Source organism: Pelodiscus sinensis, chromosome 3, assembly GCF_052426305.1.
Source record: "Pelodiscus sinensis isolate ZL-2025 chromosome 3, ASM5242630v1, whole genome shotgun sequence".
Classification (NCBI taxonomy): domain Eukaryota; kingdom Metazoa; phylum Chordata; order Testudines; family Trionychidae; genus Pelodiscus; species Pelodiscus sinensis.
This window is the reverse complement of record NC_143054.1, coordinates 159073900-159093531: the sequence shown is the minus strand read 5'-3', so window position 1 is coordinate 159093531 and position 19632 is coordinate 159073900. Positions and strand designations below refer to the sequence as shown.

The following is a 19632-nucleotide window of genomic DNA, read 5'->3' as shown; positions in this document are numbered from 1 at the left end:
GAGCAGGAGAGTAAGAGGATAAGGGAAGGCCAGGAGTGATCAGGAGATGAGATGGGGCTGCTTGTGGAATTGGAAGATATAAGTAGTTCAGCAGATAAACTGTCCCATTAGTGAGAGGAGGAGGAGTATGTATTGGGAAGAGTGTAGCAAGGTTGTGTTGGATCTTGATTTTTTCCCTTTGAAGAACGTAAGAATGGCCATAGTGGGCCAGACCGAAGGTCCATTTAGCCCAGCATCCTGTCTTCTGACCGTGGCCAATTCCAGATGCCTCAGAGGGAGTGAACAGAACAGGAAATCAAGTGATCCCTCTCCTGTAGCCCATTTCCAGCCTCTGACAATCAGAGGCGAGGGACACCATTTCTATCCATCCTGGCTAGTAAGTATTGATGAACCTAACCTCCATGAATTTCTTTGGTTCTTTGTTTGATTCTTGTTAAAGTCCTATCTTCACAACATCCTCTGGCATGAAGGGAGAGTGAGTGCAGATGGCAGGAATATCTGGAGAGGTAGAAGATGGCCCCCCAAAAAAGAAAAGTGACAGGAATTGCAGGTAGTAAGATTTGATCAGGGTGGAGAAGAGGAGCTGCATAGTTAGGAAAAGAGAACTGAAGGAGAGTAAATTTGTACTGGAAGAAATTGGGCCTAGTCTGTGACGTTTTACCAGAGAAGTTCAACTGCCAGAGCTAAGAAAGTGTATGTTGTAGTAATTGCCAGGGAGGATTTTGCCATATGAGACCAGGGCAAAGGTGTTGGAGGGAGCATAGGGTGCAGGGAATATTAAATACTTTCTCAATAAATGAAGGGAAGAAGAGGATTGAGAGCAGAAGTGAAGCTGTCAACACTGATCAGTTGGAAGTTGCTGAAAGAGTAAGTGATAAGGGTGAGAACAAGGAGGCAAATGGGCAAAGCTAAGAGAGCAGCTGGTAATCAAAGGCAGAATTGAGCAATGATCCTTAGTATCCTACCAAATGTATGTGGTCATGAAAAATGTCACACATTGTGAAATCTAGGATCCCTCTAAGTTCCCTGTAAACTGTGTGTCCATGCAGTGTGCTTTATCAAGTGCCATGCAGGCAGGTAGAGGTGGAGCTACTGTGGCTGTTGAGAAGTGTCCCTCCTCTCCCCATATACCTTCTTGGAGCTGCTGTGGCCAGTGAGGAGAGAGACTTCTCACCTCGCCTCGAAGTGATGCAGAGTTAGTGGGTTGGGAGGCAGAGTTGGCCCTGTGGGTGCATGGGCAATTTGGGCAGTAGCCTGGGGTGGCATGTAGAGGGTTTGCCTGACTCCTACCTGACCTGCTGAGAGCCAGCTGGGCTGATGGAAATGGCAGGTAGGTGGAGTAGCAGTGTATGGATGAGCAGATGAAGGGTCTCGAGCTGGAGGGGGCAATTGGAGTATTAGCTGAGTCAAGTGACTTCTCCAGCGTAGGGTGCTCCTTCTCCCTCCTGCGCCATTGCTGTGTGCAGCTTCCACTGTTCCTGTTTCACTCCTGCCCCCAGCCATTCCTCCATAGAGCCTCTGGCTGGTCCAGATTGGGAACATTCTCCAGTCTTCTGGGTGGGGGCTGGTATCAGTGTCCACTTCTCTCCCCCTGTATCTGGTCTTCTCCTTGCCCATGTACCCAGTCTCCACTGAGCTGGGCTAGAGATGGGGAGTCTGTAGGTGCTGTTGTTTCTCTGGGTCCAGTGGTAGCTGCTTATGTCTAACTCTAAACAAAGCTTTGGGTGCATCCAGGTCACTTCCCTTCTTGGATTGTGCTTTGAGGTGAGCATCAGGAGTTGCTGCTCTCCTCACCTGTGCTTAGGCAGCCCAGGCAGAGAAAGTGGTGCAGGGATTAGTCACAAGAGGGGAGTTCAGGGATTAGGAGCAAAGGAGGCACAGTGTAAGGGTTAGGATACAGGTGTTGGGGTGAGTGGGGCACAGTGCAGGGGTTAGAGGAGAAGGAAGGGTGGGGAGCCTATGGGTGAGGGAGCTATGGGGGGTACACCACACCCATGGGAACCAGGAGCATCAAAAAGCAAGTTCACCCAAGGTGCCATTTTTCCTCTAAGGCCAGCTCTGGTATGGGAGTCCTTTCACCCCCTGCAGCCCCAAAGGAGCCCATACCCCAAATCCTTCATCTCTGACCTGCCCCAAGATATGCACCTCTAGCTGGAGTTCAGTCCTCTTTCCCCCCCCCCTCCCCCCCATACCAACCATCTAGTCCCAGCCCTGAATTGCCTCATGCATCCCAAACATGCTGACCGAGCCCCTTCCCATACTATGAAACCCTTTGCCTCACCTCTGCTGCATGCCACCTCCATAGTGATGCACATAACACAATTTGTTTAGCACATGGATCTAAAACATTAGAGGGATCACTGGTCATCCCCTGTGAAATCTGACTCTGTGCTTTTACCCTATACTATACAGATTTCCTCAAATTGAGTTACTGACCCAGAGGAGAGTTGCTGGGGGTTGGTTGGCAAGGCTATTTTAGGAGGGGTTGCAGTATTGTCACCCTTACTTCTGGGCAGCTAGAGAGCAGTGGCTGTTGTCTGGGCATCCAACTGTGAAGGCAGTGCCCTGCCAGCAGCAGTGTAGAAGGGTGGCAGTAACACACTGTGCCATTTCAACTCCTGTGCTGCTGCTGCCCTATGAGGTGGGCTGCTGGAAAGTGGTGACTGCTGACTGCCCCATTCTCCAGGCAGCAGTACAGAAATAAGGGTAGCAGTACCACAACCCCTTGTATAGTAGCCTTGCAACCCTCTCCCCTACAATCACAACACCCTGAGATATTTGATTTAAATTGCTGAAATCATGACACTTACAATTTTTAAAATCCTATGAGTATGGAATTGACCAAACGGAACTATGAAATTGGTAGGGCCCTAATAATCGGCAGAAGTGCATGAAAAAACTAGGTCAACTGAGTGATCATTTTGGTGAATAGGGAAAGGTAACCAGTGATGCATTGCTTTTCAAAAAAAGAATGGAAAGTCAGAAGAGAGCAGCAAGAGTGATGGAGTAGCCTTGCACCCTACGTACCATTTGATTCGGGACAAGGAGTGAGAGAGAGGGTGGCTGTAGACATGCTATTAGAGAGGTTCTTTGAGAGCTAAGAGGGGTTGTTGTGGATGGTTCATGTTTGAGAGACCGAACAGACATTCCAGAGACAAAAGGGAGGATTGGGTGTAAAATCTAAATCCAGGGGAGGATAGGACCTGCTGGGGGTGGGCAGAGGAAGGTGAGGGAATATGAGGCCAGAGCTTATGCAGATGTCACTGGAGGTGAAAAGAAGGCCATAACTAAGAATTCTGGAGTTGCATTTGGATTTGAGTGGGTGGGAGGAGGATGGAGAGCGGAAGAGGAGCAGCCAAGAACTGTGGAGGGGTGACTATAACAAAGATGAAGAATTCGAGCCAGTAGGAAGAGAATAGGGGCTGTTGGAAACAGGAGGATGGCAGATGCTATGATGCAGAATATGATGCAGAATATGCAGGGATGTAAGTGACTAGTTGACTATCCAATAAGCATAACCTTATCCGATAATCAAGTAGTGACTAGACTAGTTGCTTTCCCTCCCCCCTCCCTCTGACAGGCAGCAATGGAGGGGGAGCAGGAGCCTGTGCTTAAAAGCCGGTTTCCTCAGCACCATCTGTGCAGGGGCCAGCGGAGGCCTGGGTGTGAGCTGGGAATTAGTGGATTCCTGGCTTGTGCCCAGTCCCAGATGCTGCACCTGTACTTCTTAAATGAATTCAGAGCTGTCCAGGAATCAGCTGTCCTGGCTTCCACCTGGCCCCATCCCCCTTCTTCCTGCCACTTCCCCACTGTGCTTCTGCTTTTTAAATTAAGAGCCTGCTGGCTCTTGATACATTTAAAAGGCAGAGCCGCAGCTGGGTTAGCTCTGCAGTTTCTCCCACTTATCTACTAATTGACTAGTCAATTAGTTGATTAAATGCAATTTAACATACCTAATGCAAAAGAGGGGTGTTACAAGAGCCTTAAGTGGCAGGTGACTTGTAGAATATAAGAGCAGTCCATAAATGGGGATGACAAAAAATAATGGCAGAGAATCAAAAAGCAGTCTGAGATGAGAGAGGTGTCAGCTGGCAGTGAACTAGTGGTTTTCAGCACACAATTAGACAATGATGGAGATGTGGTGAGTAGGATAGTGATAGGGAGGGGCTGTTACCAATGAACACTTCAATAAAATTAGGAGGTGGATGATTGTCAGCAGTCCAAGGTGTGAGGAAGGGCTGATGGATTGTGTCTACAGACCATAGTCAGTAGTTGAAAATATGAGGTTGAAAGGGTGAGATCGGTTAATGGGTCAGGGCTGATAGAGCAGGCTGTTAATATGGCAATGAGGGCAGCCAGGTGACACAGTACTGGGTGTGAAGAAATATTAGACAGTGCTGAGTTTGAAGGGATGGGGAGAAAAATACAAGAGGGGTCGAAATAAGGAAGGTATGTTTATAATCCTGACAACATCCCCCGCTCTTGGACTCCCAAATTATGGGCAGCTATTATGTCCAACTCTGTGGGGTATTTTTAAACTTTCAGACTGTATATATGCTGTTCATCTACTACAGGAGTGCATTCATAGCATAAGTGAAATTGTGCTTGTGGTCTGATGATACTTAAAGAACAATGTGAAGGATTGTTGCTAGAATTTGAAAGTAAAAATTACATCCTAGAACCAGGGCTACATGTAAAATGGCACTGATTAACTTTTTCACAGAGCTGCATGCTTGCCAATGAAACCCACTAGATGTCTTGCAAACATCCTAATGCAAAAAAATTTCCCAGTTTAAAGGAAAGAGTATTTTAGAGCATATTTAGCTTTCTTTTATGGCTTTAGATTTTCTGAATCTCTCAACACAACAATTTACAACAGAGCTGCAACACTTTTAGTTGTCTCTGTTGATTGACTTGGAGCTAGTTAGTTGCCTTTTTTGCTTCTTGTGTGAGCCAGTCCTCTTGTTGGACATAACTGTCACATCAGCTGTCCTTTCCAGTACAGGCTGTCCTTGCTAAAGGTCCAACATACAGTCAAAAAAACTTGGACTTACAGCGAAATATCTTAAAGCAGGAAATTTTTTTCTTGCAGCTGACTTCCATTTGCGCAATTTTTTTGGAGCGATTTAAGAGCAGGGAATGGGAGGACTTATAATGCATCATTTCCTACAAGTGTCAATGACTTTAGTGCAGAACAGAAATATACTGGGTAGGGATGTAAGTGACTAGTCAACTATCTGATAAGCATAAGCTTATTGGATAGTCAATTAGTGATGCGACTAGTTCAGGGGTGGCCAACCTGTTAGAGATGAAGAGCCAAAATAGCGGTGGATAGAGTGCAAAGAGCTACGTACCGGGGGGAGAGTTGTTTAGAGGAGAGGGAGGGGGGGAAAAAAAGCTGCGCTAGAAGAAAATAGGTGCTGGTACACTGTCCCAGGGCATACCATCACAAAAAAAGCACTGGGAAGGGGTGAGAGGTTCAAGCTCTGGGAGGGAATTTGGGTGCAGGAGGAAGTAGAGAAGAGGATACTGGCTCAGGAAGGGGGCCTCCAGGCTGGAGAGTGTTGGGGTCTGGGGAGGGTTGGGGTGCTGAGCAAGCCACAGGCTTGTGGCTGTGAGGGTGCAGGAGTTTGGTCTGGGGTGCATGAGGGGCTCAGAGCAGGGAGGCTGGGAGTATGATAGGCTCAGGACACAGATTTGCAGTGTGTGGATGGTGCAGGAGTGTTGTGGCAGAAGACCCACAGAAAAGTCAGTCAGGGCCCCACACCCTGCAGGAAGCTGTCTCTGGAGGTAGCATCAGTGTGGTGTTCATCTTCGGGGCATCACTAGGGAGCCAGGGACCCTTGGGGGGAAGGGGATGCAGGGGCGGCTTTGGGAGCGCACTTCTGCGGTGGGGGTGGGGAGAACTGTGGTTTGGCCACCCTGGACTAGTTGCTTCCCCCCTTGCTGCCTCTATCAGAGAGAGAGATAGTAAGACAGGGGAACAGGAGCTGGTGCGGGGGAGGGGGGAAAGTTTAAAAGCCGGTTCTCTCCCCCACTGTCTCCGTGGGAGGTAGAGGCACAGTGGGAAACAGAGTGAGTGGGGACTGAAGAGCCCCAGTGAGGGTCTTATGCATTTCAAAAGCAGAAGCCCTATAGGGAGCACTGTTCTCCCTCTCCTCCCCCCCCCATCCCATGCAGAGCTTCTGCTTTTGAAACATACAAGAGCCCCATTTCAAAGGTTGAGGCGTGCCCTGCTGGCCCAATGCTCTCTGTAGGGCTTCTGCTTTTGAACTGTAGCAAGAGCCTTGCAGAACTCTTGCTACTGTTCAAAGGCGGAGGCACCCTTATAGACTAATCGGATAGTCAATGGAAATTTCATCAACTATTCAATTAGTTAATCTAAATTTATTATCCCTAATACTGGGGTGACTTATAGTGGGAATGCCCTGTAACTTTTTCTTCTCTCGTATTTGAAGAAAGTGAGAGAAATTGGAATTAAAATTTCATCTACATCTGACACGTGCTAGTTCTTTCCCCAGAATTGTGGCTCACCTCATATTAGAGCAGAATTTTTGATTCCTTAAAGGCTGGAAAAGGGATTCAGAAAGAATCGTACAGTAGTTGTGTAAGAATCGTACAGTAGTTGTGTAAATGTTAACCATAACACTGAGGGAGGCATATTTTTTCATTTCAAATTGTCTAACAGGTTCTGTAACATAAGGGCTTATTTCATGGTCCATGATTCAGGCCTGGGACAATGACAGCTTTGGCAGAGCAGTATTGCAAACAGCATAACAATGAACTCTGAGCCCAGTTCCAACATTACTGCTTGTGTGTATCCAAACATGCTGTTGACATTAGCAAGCACTCAAAGAAAAAAATGGTTGCCTACCTTTTATAACTAGGGCCCTACCATTTTCACAATAATGAAAAATGCATTATGGGCCACGAAATATGCACTTCCCCTTGAATTCTAATGCCCCCTTGTTCCTGGGAGTGCCCCAGCAAACAAAAGGGACTCGTACCTCCAACTGGGTTCAGGAGGGAAAGAACTTGTCCATCCTGCACTTGTGCTGTTGGGGACTCCTAGCTGCTAGTTCAGGCAGGGCTGATATAAAATAGAAGTTGCTTTTCTCCCACAGAGCTGCTTTTGGGTATCTTTTCAGCCTTCACTTACTTCCTGTCCTCCTCTCTTTGGTGCTTTTTTGCAATTGTACCGCCCCCGCTTCCAGGTACAATTATTAGCTTATTTCAATAAAAATAAGAAAGGTGAGATGCTTGACAAAATCAGCAGCAAATCATGCTTAACACATTGATTGCTAGGTATGGGTATTGGGGAGATTTGTAGTGTAGTAATCACTACTGACTGCCTACCAGAAGACACATATAATTGCTGTAAAATGAGCCTGCAAAATAAATACAAAAATCTCAAATTATTATAGGTTGAACCTCTGTGGTTTGGAACTTTCTGGTCCGACAACATCCGTGGTCCAGCAGGACCACAGATGTTGTGGGACAAGAAAGCCCCAGTGGCAGAGGTGGTTAGGGGCTCTACTCTGAGTCTCCTAGCTGGGCCAGCAGGGTATTGGAACTGCAAGGCACCAGAGCCCACAGCTGGCAGGTCAGGGAAGGCAGGAGCTCTCGGCCACTGTTGGTAGGGGCTGCTGGGAGTTTCAGCAGGGCAGCAAGGCTGTTGCAAGGCCAGAGGAGCTGCCAGGAGTATTGGTAGAGTGGCAGGGCTCCAAGGAGGCTAGTGGGGCTGATGGGAACTCTGAGGGGTGGGAGGGTTACTGCAGCTTGCAGGGCCTGGAGGTTAGGGAGAGGAGGCTGCAAAGAGGAGCCCAACTAGCTGAGGAGAGGAGCCTTTTGGTGCGGCTGGCACCCCTTTTACCCTGACCTCCCCGTATCTGGCAAACTCCCTTGTCTGGGACTTGTCAGATCCTGAGGGTGTACTGCAGCAGATCTGTGGAAGAATTTGGAAGCCAAATTCTACATGCTGTTGGTGACAAGCTTTTTTTGTACAAGATGCTGTTTTTTGCATGTATTACACACGTTGGGCAACAGTTCAGCACCACTTAGGCTTGGAAACCTATCGTAGCAGAAAGAGGGCTATAAATCGTGCATTGCTGATAAACGGAAAATGAAAAAAAAATTAAGATGTTGATAGAGAGCTGAGACCTGTCATTTAGAATGGGACACGTTTGCAAGTGCTAATACACGATTGGGAAAAACTTGATCACCCAAAGCTATGTGAGGTCGTTCAATAGAATTTATAAAATGTCAGCTGCTTATATAGTACAAATAAGCTATGATAGGACTACCTTGAAATGTTTTTTGCTATACATTTTGAGGAGATGAAGTATTAACACGTGAGAGTCTTTTGCGATTACTTCAGATGAGACCACAGATGAATATGACAGGACAACTATGTACTTCATGTTGAATATGATTTTATTTCTGACAAGGCCAAAGATGTACATACAGGAAAGCTAACAATGCTCACCAACTACATTTATTTGGATCCTATTAACTACACTACAGTTTCTCATGCAATAATTAATACCATTTCAAAATACTTTGTCGAAGTTCGTACTGTATTTGCTTTCATAAGTAACAGGGCAATTTACATGATGAAATGTTCCAAATTGGTTCTCCAAGGTCTAATGCCAAATGTTGTCCACAGGTAATGCACATATAATGTCTCTTGTCAGTGAGCTGTGGCATTGTGAATTTGTTAAAGTTGATAAATTGGTCAGCTGCATAAATAAGATCTTTAAACACTTTCTTAGCTGCAAATTTTCATACAGGCAATGTATTGCAAACATGACTGAAATTGGGGAACAAAAAAATTGCAATCCCTCTGAGTCAGTAATGGCTCAGATTTCCTGCTTTCGGGTTGTATGATACCATGTAGCTCACCTGAAGTATTTCTCTAATTTCCTCAGAAAAGTTGACACTGAAAACACAGGTTTTAATAGAACTATCATCACTTCTAAATGATGCTCAGCTGAATGACGAAGTTCAATTCATTGCCAAAAATGCTACAGGACTTATGGACTTAATCGCTTGGTTGGAATCTTGACATGTCACAATCCACCAAGCATATAACAAAGTAATGACTGTACTGTTCTGGGCTGAAGTAGTCAAACAAAAATCACTCCAACAATGCTGAGCTGAATGCCAGAACTCAGCAGTAGGTGTGTTTTCCTGCATAGCGAAGAAGCTCAGACAATGCTACTGGTATAGGGAAGAGTCAAGGGATGTAGCAAAATTGGCCCTAAAGTTTCAACAACCTGCAGCAGGGTTCCTAAAAGCAGTGCGTAATTTTAACCCTGTACAAATGCACCTCTTGATAGTGGATTAAACTAGGGATGTTAATGAGTAGTCATCTACTCAAATATCCAATAAGCATAAGCTTATTGACTAGTCGAGTGGAGTACTCAACTACTTGCTTTCCCCTGCTTCCCTGCTGCCTCTGTATGAGGGGCAATAAGGGTGGGGGAAGAAACAGGAGCTGGTGCTGGAGGGAGCTGGCTTAAAAGCTGGGCCTCCCTGCAAATGGGCTGCTGTCGCCAGCCCTGGCAGCTGCAAATTAAGGATGTTAAAATGCAATGATCTTGCTAATCATGTAGTTGTTACGATGTGTATTGTTTATACGATTGGTTTATAAGCGACGCTGTGCAGAGCAGCTGTGAGAGTAGCTCAGGAGCCGACTTCAGCCAGGAATGAGCAGTCCTGTTTTCGTGCTGGCTCCGGAGCCGCCTACTCTGTGGCTCTTCATTTTAAATACAGTAAGACCTACTGGGCTGATCCTCGATCTCTATGAACTGAACAAATTTCTCCACAAACTGAACAAATTTCTTCGCAAACAGCGCTTCAAGATGGTCACGTTAACAGCAATTATTCTGGCACTGGATGAGTGAGACTAGTTCTCAGCCCTACAGGATGCCTACTTTCATATTGCTATACACCCATCTTACAGACACTTTCTCTGTTTTGTACTAGGCGCAGATCACTACCAGTACAAGGTCTCGCCATCTGGCCTCTCTTCTGCCCCGAGTTTTCTCAAAGGTCCTGGCTGTAGCGATAGCATATTTTCGACAGTAGGATATCATCATCATTCTGTACCTTGACAACTGCCTCATAACAGGATGGTCTTTCTAGGAAATCACTTCCATGATACGGAAGACCAAACACCTCCTTGGTTGTCTTGGTGATCTTATCTTCAAACAAAAATCTACCCTAGACTCAGCTTGGGCCTACTTACCTTAACAATGTTTCACATTCATTCAGGATCTCATAGCCATTCTTTCCATGAGCACCTCTACTATGATGCTTGCCTGCAGCTAATGGGCTATATGACAAACTACCTGTGTTGTCCAACATGCTCGCCTACACTTGCGCTCCCTATTGCATTGGCTGGCATCCGTCTACACCCCATCGCATCATCCACCGCACAAAAAAGTTACTGTAGCCACGTATGTCCTCCTTTCCTTATGATGGTGGGTATCCCACTGACAATCCTCTCATCAACCCTAGCCTGTGGTGCAGATCATAATAGATACTTCTTTATTGTGCTGGAGCACTCACCTGCGCAACCATGTGGCTCAAGATAGGTGGTCTCCATATGAGACCTTGTTACATATCAACCTTCTAGAGCCCAGAGCTGTAAGGAACACTTGTATCCACTTCACACCCAAAATTAACCCCACAATCTGAATACTTATAGACAATATTACAACAATGTTTTATGTAAACAGACAAGGGGGTGCACATTCTTGTTCCCTGTGCACAGGGGCCATTTGTTTGCAGAACTGTTGCATCTGCAACCACGTGACGTTGGTGGCATCATACCTACCTGGCGTGAACAATCTATAGAATCATAGAATCATAGAATAATAGGACTGGAAGGGACCTCAAGAGGTCATCGAGTCCAGCCCCCCGCCCTCAAGGCAGGACCAAGCTCCACCTACACCATCCCTGACAGATGTCTATCTAACCTGTTCTTAAGTATCTCCAGAGAGGGAGATTCCACCACCTCCCTTGGCAATTTATTCCAATATTTGACCACCCTGACAGTTAGGAATTTTTTCCTAATGTCCAATCTAAACCTCCCCTGCTGCACTTTAAGCCCATTACTCCTTGTCCTGTCCTCAGAAACCAAGGTGGACTCTTGAGCCGCAATTTTTCTATGGAACGAATGGGAACTGAATACTGGGGTCCTAGCTTCAGTATTCTCCCAGTGGGACCACCCATTCATAGACCTGTTTGCATCACACTGAAATGCCAAATGCCCGCAGTTTCATTTCTGCTGGGGTGTTGGCAAAGGTTCTCTTGGAGACCAGTTTCTAATTCAATGGAATGTCCCACTACATTATAGATTTCCACCAGTTCTGCCTGTTCCCAGAATTCTACACAAGATCTGCTTGGATGACACACGGTCTCCTAATAGCGCCATCTTGGTCCAGACAGACTTGGTTTCCATACCTGCACTGCTCGTCGAAACAGCCTCCATATCCATTGCCATGCCAGCATGATCTTCTCTCCTGTTGCACCTGCAGCCTCACATTCTTCACCTTAGCGCATGGCTCCTATCTGCTTCCAAGAGTCGGTCAGAATAGTGGGCCTCCAAGAGAAGGATATTCTCCTCCACAGCAGGAGACGGGTATACACGAAATACTTACCTACAAAAAAGGACATGTTTTTCTTCCCGGTCTTAATGGTCAATTGATCTTCATACGTCACCAATTCCACAGCATCCTTGCCACTTGGAGCTCAAGATGACAGGATTAACCATCTCATCCTTAAGAGTCCATCTGTCAGCCATAACAACCTTTCCCAATCATGTTGGATGGACTCTTGGTGTTTGCACATCTGATCACAAGAAGGTTTCTTAAAGGTCTTTAGAGCCTTTACCTGCCTCATAGGGCCCCACTGCCCTTATGGGACTTGAATTTCATTTTAGGCTGTTTGATGAGGCCCCTCTCCCCCTTAGAACTTTTGTCCACTGTTCCACTTCCTTTCCTCTTTATGAAGGTCTTCTTTCTATCTCATCACTTCATTTGGGAGAGTCGGAGAAATTGGAGCCCTCGTGGCAGACCCCCTCCCCACCCCCATACAGTTTTTACAAAGGACAGTCACTTTGAGACCTCTTCCTACTTTTATACCAAAGATCTGTACAGGCAGTCCCCGGGTTACGTACAAGATAGGGACTGTAGGTTTGTTCTTAAGTTGAATTTGTATGTAAGTCAGAACTGGTACATATTGTAGGGGAAACTCTAGCCAAACATTTCTCCAGAGCTCAGTTTTATTCTCCCACACCTCACTTCCCTCAGTCCTTTATTCTCAAGCTGAGGTGTCTGCTGAGAAAAGCCGCTCCGCGTCTCCCTGGTCTGCTTGGGGCGGGGGGGGGAGGGGGCGCTAGCTTCATGTCTCCCTGGTCTGCTGGGGGGAAGAAGCTAGTGTGGGGTTGCCTCACCCCGTTTGTAAGTAGGGATCCAATGTAAGTCAGATCCATGTAACCCGGGGACTGCCTGTACTTCATTCCACATCAGTGAACCCATTGTGTTACCCACCTTTTAACCAAAGCCTCATGCATCTTCCTCCCTTGGACGTGATCCTGTACACGTTAAATATTCAGTGCGCATTTGCCACCTTCTCAGAGAGGGTATGAGCTTTCCGCAAGTCCCGGCGCCTTTTTGTCTAAATCGTAGAACATTCCAAAGGCACAACAATCTCGTCCCAGTGTGTTTCTAATTAGATATCCTCTTGCATACTCATATGTCATACTATTTGCAACAGACCTTTATTAGTTCCACCATGAGCACATTCCCTCTGTGCTACTGCCACTTCTATGGCCTTTTTAAACAATGTCCCTCTCAAGGACATTTGCCATGCTGCCACGTGGTCCTCTGACCACACTTTTGCTAGGCATTATGCCAGTCTTCCTCAGTTAACATTGGACTGTGTGGTGGCTATAACAATCTTATCCTTGACTGCCAAGTGGTGACTCTGATTACCACCATAAGTGCTATCCCACGCCCATGAAATAATGGGTTTTCTATCCAAGAGTCGTAAGGAGGAAGGGGGTAAGCATAATTGGGGTATCTGTGGCATCTTAGTTGGAGCACAAAATCTGAAACAGGGTTGCTATTTAAGAAGTGAGGTTGTGCTCTATGCAGAGAGCTGATTGTCTCTGCAAGGAGTTGCCAGGAGAGAGAGAGCAGAAAGAAGTCTGCCCATCTTGAAATTCTGACAAACCTCCAATTCTCAAAGATGAGATGAGTACAGAAAGGGCGTGTCTCCAGACTGTTTTGAGACTAACTGTACAGAAGGGTGCACTGGGCATCTTGTAACTTGATATATAAATAAAATGATAGTTTTCCCAAAAAAGATAAATTAGGAAAGGGGGGAAGTTTCTCATTATTCAAGAAATAAATGTTTTAAACTTGACTGTAAAAGGCTAAAATTACGCTGTAGTTTCCCACTGAGAGTTATATTTTCACAAGAGATTAAATTATGAAGAAAACAAAGTAGAATATTTGCTTTTCTCACTAGAAGTTTGCACCTGTCAAATGCATTTCCCTCTAGGTACCTGTGCCCCTGGTGGTGGGAGGAGGCTTGGGGGTAGATGGAAGCATACAAAGTCTCCTTCCACCCTACCCTGTTCCTGCAAGGAGCACAGAGTGCCATGCGCTCCCTGCAGGTTCGGAGCAGGACGAGAGGAAGACTTTGCATACGCACCCAGCCTTCAAGCCCTGAATGGCTTGCGGGCAGGGGAGAGTGTGAGGTCTCTTGCTCCCTATCTTGGGCGCACTGGACTTAGTCAACCCTGATGGTTGACTTAAGTGCCACACACTCCCCAGTCCTTAGGCTCTGATTGGCCTGGAGGCAGAGGGGCAGCAGGGCTTCAGCGGGCCACATCAACCCGCTTGGTGGGCTGGATCCGGACTGTGGAGGCCCTATTTCCCACCCCTGGCTTAGAAAGACTCTGTAATTTGTGCATTTAATATTTCTGTCCAGCTAGCAGTGGGAGAAGTATTGAACGCAGGGGAAACCGTAGAACAGGTTGAAAATTATGTAGCAAAATCAATCACAAGTAGATTAATGATGATGGATGTGATTGGTGGTATTTTCTCTGAGGATGAATTATATGTGCATTGTGTGTAACTGTTCAAACCTGTTAACTTACCTGATTTTTAATGTATTAGTAGAGCCCTGTGCAGGTATAAAAATGTGGATCTGCATCTGATCCACATCCATGGGAAACAACGTGCATCTGATCTGCAAATTTGGGCCTTGCTTTTTAAGAGTTTTTGCAGCTGCTCCTCCGCAGCTGCAAACAGTCTCATCGTCTGTGTCCCCCCCTAGGGATGCTTGTCCCTCCTTGCCCCCTCCAGGTGCTCCGACTGGCAAGTGAGATCGGGGCTCTTGCAGAGGAGAGGGGTCGTGACAGGGTGCTTGGTTTTTTTCCCCCAGTAAGCGCTAGACATAGCGGAGTGGGACAAGCACCCCTGTAGAGCCCTTTTTGTAATATCTGCATCTGCTCCAATATCTGCAAAAATTTATAATAGATATCCACAGAGATGAAGCTGATATCTGTGAATTTGCAGGGCTTTATCGGGTATTTCTTTTTTAAATTCAAATTAAGCTATATGTTTACTGTGGGGAGCAAGGGAGTGGAAGTAACTAACACTGATAATGAAATACTTTGTTTAACTTGACTTCATGGTTATAAACTGCATAACTAAATTGAAAGACATGTACAAGTTAACGCTTACTGAGTTTAGAAAAATGTTATGGCTTGTGTACCATATGTAACCATAATTTGGTAAAGAAGGTAGTTTGTATTAGAAATAAAATTTAGAGCAGGATATTGTTTTGTTATATTTAAATTTGGCATTTGAAAGTAGAAAGGGTTTAGTATATTTTACAGATTTAAATTTGTGATTTAGGGTCCACACATAATATTTGTAGAACGGAATGAAGTTTGAGTAGAACAAGTATTACGGTGTACACGATAGGGATGTAAGCAACTACACAAGTAGTTGACTACCCAATAAGCCTAGGTTTATCAGGTATTCGACTGACTACTCCTATATCAGAGGCAGCAAAAAGGGGGAAGTAGGAGCTGGTGATGGGGGGGAGCTGACTTGAAAGCTGGTTTTCCCCTAGCACTGGAGGAGAGCAGGCAGGGGAGGCAGAGCCACGGCGGTCCGGGGGCCGGCATGAGCTGGGACTGCTCAGTCCTGGCTCTCACTGGCTCTGGGAGCTGCCCCTGCTCTGGCTCTGCGTTTTAAATGTAGTAAGAGCTGGGCTGTCTGTGTGCCCAGCTCCTCCTTCATTTAAACTGCAAAGCCGCAGTGAGGGTAGCGAGCGCCTCCCCTTATCAACTAATCATGTAGTTGATACAAATTGTATCAATTACACAATTCATGAATTACCCGCTTTTCAACATCCTTAGTACACAAAGCTTTCACAGGCCAACTGGAAATGTTTGGCATCTTATTATTAGTGTTTAAATTGTTTGGTTTCATTAGTGGCGAAAAATGCACCACTATAAGAAATGCTTTTTAATTCAAGTTGGAAATACTTGACATCTAGTCATATAATATTTACCTTCTGGAGCTCCATAGTTTAACATGTACTACATATAATCCTCCTTCTGGAAATAGTTGCAGTGTAGTATATGCACAGAGTAATGCAAAAATTTTCTTCTCTTGCAGCTGGATAACTGGTATTTTGTGGAACAAAAGTCTGGTATTTTGTGCTGATGAATCTTTTGTCTGCACACAGACTTTTTGATGACTACTTAACATAGTTTTCTCCTTTTCTATTAAGCAGAAGCATCTATGTTAATTCAAAACCTCAATGTTAACTTAGTAACAAAAATAAGCATATTGCCATTTTCTGAACAGGCAGGTGGGTCTGTGAAGCCAGTACTCACAGGGAGCCTGCTTGAAAGAGGCAGCAGCATGGGACCGGGGTGGGGGGGGGGGGGCGGATCCAGTGTTCGTGGGGAGTCAGCTTAAAGCCTGCTTCTCATGAGCATTGGCTCTCGATCACTTCCCCCTCCTCTTGCTGCTTCTGATATGGAGGCAGATGGGAGGGAGGAGTGCGGGTAGTTGACAAGATTAATTGATAAGACCAGGCTTATCTGTTAATCGTGTAGTTGACTGCACGTTGATATCCCTACTGACAAGTAATTGTTTTTGTCTTTATTGCCAGTGTCTGGACATTCCTAGTAGAAACAATCTGTGATTTCGCTTACTTTCAATAAATAGTCCCACTTCTCCTGGTATTCAGACAATTTGTCCCACTTCTAAGGGTATTCAGACAATTCGTTCTCAGCTCTAGACTGTAACTTTCTCAGCATGATTGTTCTTCTCAAACTGTTAAATTGGAGCATGGACAGTAGATGATCAAAGGAGCACCATTTTCCTCAAGGAGTCATAGCTGTATTTGAAATTTCTAGATACCATATGATGTAGAATATACGTGTAAAGAAAATTTTAATATATTTAGAAACAAAGCAAGCTTATTTATGTATTGAAGTTTACACTCAAATTGATGTGTTCATTGTCTAGTTTTTTCTATTGAATGTACTGCAGAGCGGGTATTCCTACCCTTGAATGAATCTTGCTTCCCACCTGCTAGAAGAAAAATATAACTCATGGACTAAGCCATTAAAGTGTTTGTTTATAGCAGCTAAGTAAAGCCATAATGTGAATGAGACTTAGGCTCTCTAGTGCCTTACTGTATTTTTTTCAAATTTTAAACAGGCTTTAAATTGCTCATAACTTAAATTCAATTGAGTAGCTAAATTTTCCTGCAGAAAAACCTGTTAAATGTTTGTCTGGTAGGTCTAATTTTGTTGGTCCATGTATACCATAAATAAAGATCTCTTCTCTCATACCTTTTGTGAGCAGAACTATTCAATTGCTGTGCTGTGGTGCTAGCAATTCTACGTTGATGTAAGGTAACATTTCCTGTCAGGTTATCTTAATTCGCTCAATAACCCCATTTTTTGGGCTTATGATAAATTTCATTTCCTTTGCGTGTGCTGCTACTTTTTAACATAAAAAATCTGTTTTCTTGTCTTGATAGTGAACAGAGTATCTGCCAAGCACGAGCTGCAGTTATGGTCTATGATGATACCAATAAGAAATGGGTACCAGCTGGTGGGTCGACTGGATTCAGTAGAGTTCATATATATCATCACACAGGAAACAATACATTTAGAGTAGTGGGCAGGAAGATTCAAGATCATCAGGTAAGTGAACCTTTAATAAATCTTCAAAGGGAACTTAGTTTTTATTATTAAAATGATTCCATTTAAGAAATCTGTTTAGAAAAGTAATGGGACTATCCACAGTAATAAAAATACAAATTTAGCCTAGGATATTATGCAGGATATATTAGATATTTTTCAGACATTCAAGGAAAAGTCATTGCTATAAAGACGGACAATTGGACAGAGGTTCATGGAAGGAAAAGAACATGAAGCATTTTATATGCAAGGCAGTTTGACACAGTAAACTGTGATCTCTCTAATATGGCTAATACAGAGTTTATTTTCTAAGATACTCTCATTTCCCTCCTTCTCTCTGTCAACATCCTCATCTTCCCAGTCATAGACCTAATCCGGGGAGATTATTTTTGACTACCACTTTCTATTGTTCTGTACATCCATGCCATAATCAAACGCTACATTTCTTCCTACTCAGCAGTTCCATACTTTACTAGCCCTCCTAAAAGCCAGGTCTCTCTCTGAGCTTTAGTATCTCCAGACTCAGCTACACCAGTAATCTCCTCTGAGTTCTTCCTTTCCCACCCCCATGTATTTCTTTGTATAACCTTCTTTCTATCCATATGAAATGGAATCCTTAAAACCTTCATGAAAGCAATGTTGGGTGAAGCTTTGTGAGCTGATGAGATTACCATGTGACAAATTATAAATTCGGCAGTGGACAGGGGGCTGGAGACATGGGAGTTTGAGAGGGAGCTAAAGAGATCCCACTGCGGAACATGCAGCCAGGACAGTGTACAAGCTTTGGTGTGAGTGAGTGAACTTGCCTGTTTGCATTTTTTGTTTCTGTTTCTGTTCTGTTGCAGGTGATTTCAGTTATTGTGGCAGTTGGGATTGTGTGACTGGAGTGTGTGATCTTTTGTTCTGTTGATTACTTTTTTGATCAGTCTCACTCAGCCTTGGGTTTAGCCTCCTCCTGTGTGGCTAAGGAGGGGGTAGGCCTGATCTAGGTGAGCAGGCTTTAAAAGCTAGGGGCAGAGCAATCAGGGGACTGCAGACAAGAGAGTTTGACAGTGGGAGTCCTAATATGGTTAGGAGGACTCTCAGCACCTGTGCTAGCACTGTTTCGGTCTCCTCTGCTTACCCCTGTAGCCAGACAGAGCACCTGCCCATGGAGACCTCTACCCAGATATTGGTGTGGTTTTGCAGGGACTGTGGCTTGCAATTCCCACTTGCTGATATCCAGGCTGGGGAGACCATCCAGTTAGAAAGGTGCCTAATGGTGGAATCTCTCAGGAAGCAGGTGGGAGAGCTACAGGAGGAGGTGGCTAGGCTGAGGAACATCCAAATCCACAAGGAATATCTTGAGAATATTCATGTGGAGACAGCTTCCTCAGCCTCAATGGTCCCATTACAAAAGACTCTTGACATAGCACTGGTGGAAGAGGAGATGGCTCTGACACAGGAGGAACACTGGCAGCTGGTCACTTTTGGCAGCAGGCAGTGTGCCATCCCTGCTCCCAACCCTCCCACTGTGGCTCTGGAAAACTGTTATGCTGCTCTGGGTACGGGAGATAAGGAATATCACCCCCTAAAGCAGAAGAGGAGAAGCCAGACCCCCAAAGCTGGGAGGTCTGCAGCCACTGCTGCAAGGAGGAAGCTTAGGGTAGTGCTGATTGGAAACTCTCTTCTGAGGGGGATGAGGCACCCATCTGTTGCCCTGACATGTTATCTCGAAGTATGCTGCTTGCTGGGGCCTGCATCTGAAACGTTACGGAGGCATTGTGGAGGATTATCTGGCCTCTGACTACTACCCCATGCTCCTGATCCATGTGGGCAAAAATGATACTGCAAGCATGACCTTGAGCAGATCAAGAGTGAGTATGTGTGAGGGAGTTTGGAGTGCAGGTGATATTCTCTTCAGTCCTTCCTGTCAAAAGTAGGGCCCAGACAGAGCCAGGTGAATGCCTGGCTGCAAGTATGGTGTCACCAGAAGGGCTTTGGCTTCCTTGACCATGGAATGCTGTTGTAAGAAGAAAGCCTGCTAAGCAAGGACGGAGTTCATCTTTCGAGGAAGGGGAAGAGAGTGTTTGGAAAGAGACTTGCTAACCTAGCGAGAAGGGCTTTAATGTAGGTTTGACTGGCAGGTGATCAAAGCCAACAGGTAAAGGTAAGTGAAAAACACGGACACTTGGGAGATGGGGTCAGAAATGGGAGGGAGCATGGGCTGTAACAGCAGAGATAAAGGAGGGATAAGGCAGAACTGGGGAAGGGGGGCAACATCAAACACATATCAAAGATACTGGTGTATATATACAAATGCAAGAACTATGGGGAATAAGGAGGAAGAACCTGAAGTGCTAAGAAACATAACTTTGACATAATTGGTATCAGAGACTTGG

At 45.3% G+C, this 19632-nt stretch overlaps 1 protein-coding gene across 11 annotated transcripts in view; it reads left to right on the top strand.

Annotated features, from left to right (window-relative positions):
- ENAH (ENAH actin regulator) overlaps positions 1-19632 on the top strand; it is a 200430-nt gene that overhangs the window by 64745 nt on the left and 116053 nt on the right. For all 11 annotated transcript variants that reach the window (XR_016349264.1, XM_089777469.1, XM_006118028.5 and 8 more), the window contains one exon: positions 17089-17254. Coding sequence is in view for 10 of the 11 variants with exons in the window: in XM_089777469.1 (XP_089633595.1) it covers positions 17089-17254 (166 nt within the window). In the remaining variant the exon portion in view is untranslated. The remainder of the gene's footprint in view (positions 1-17088; positions 17255-19632) is intronic.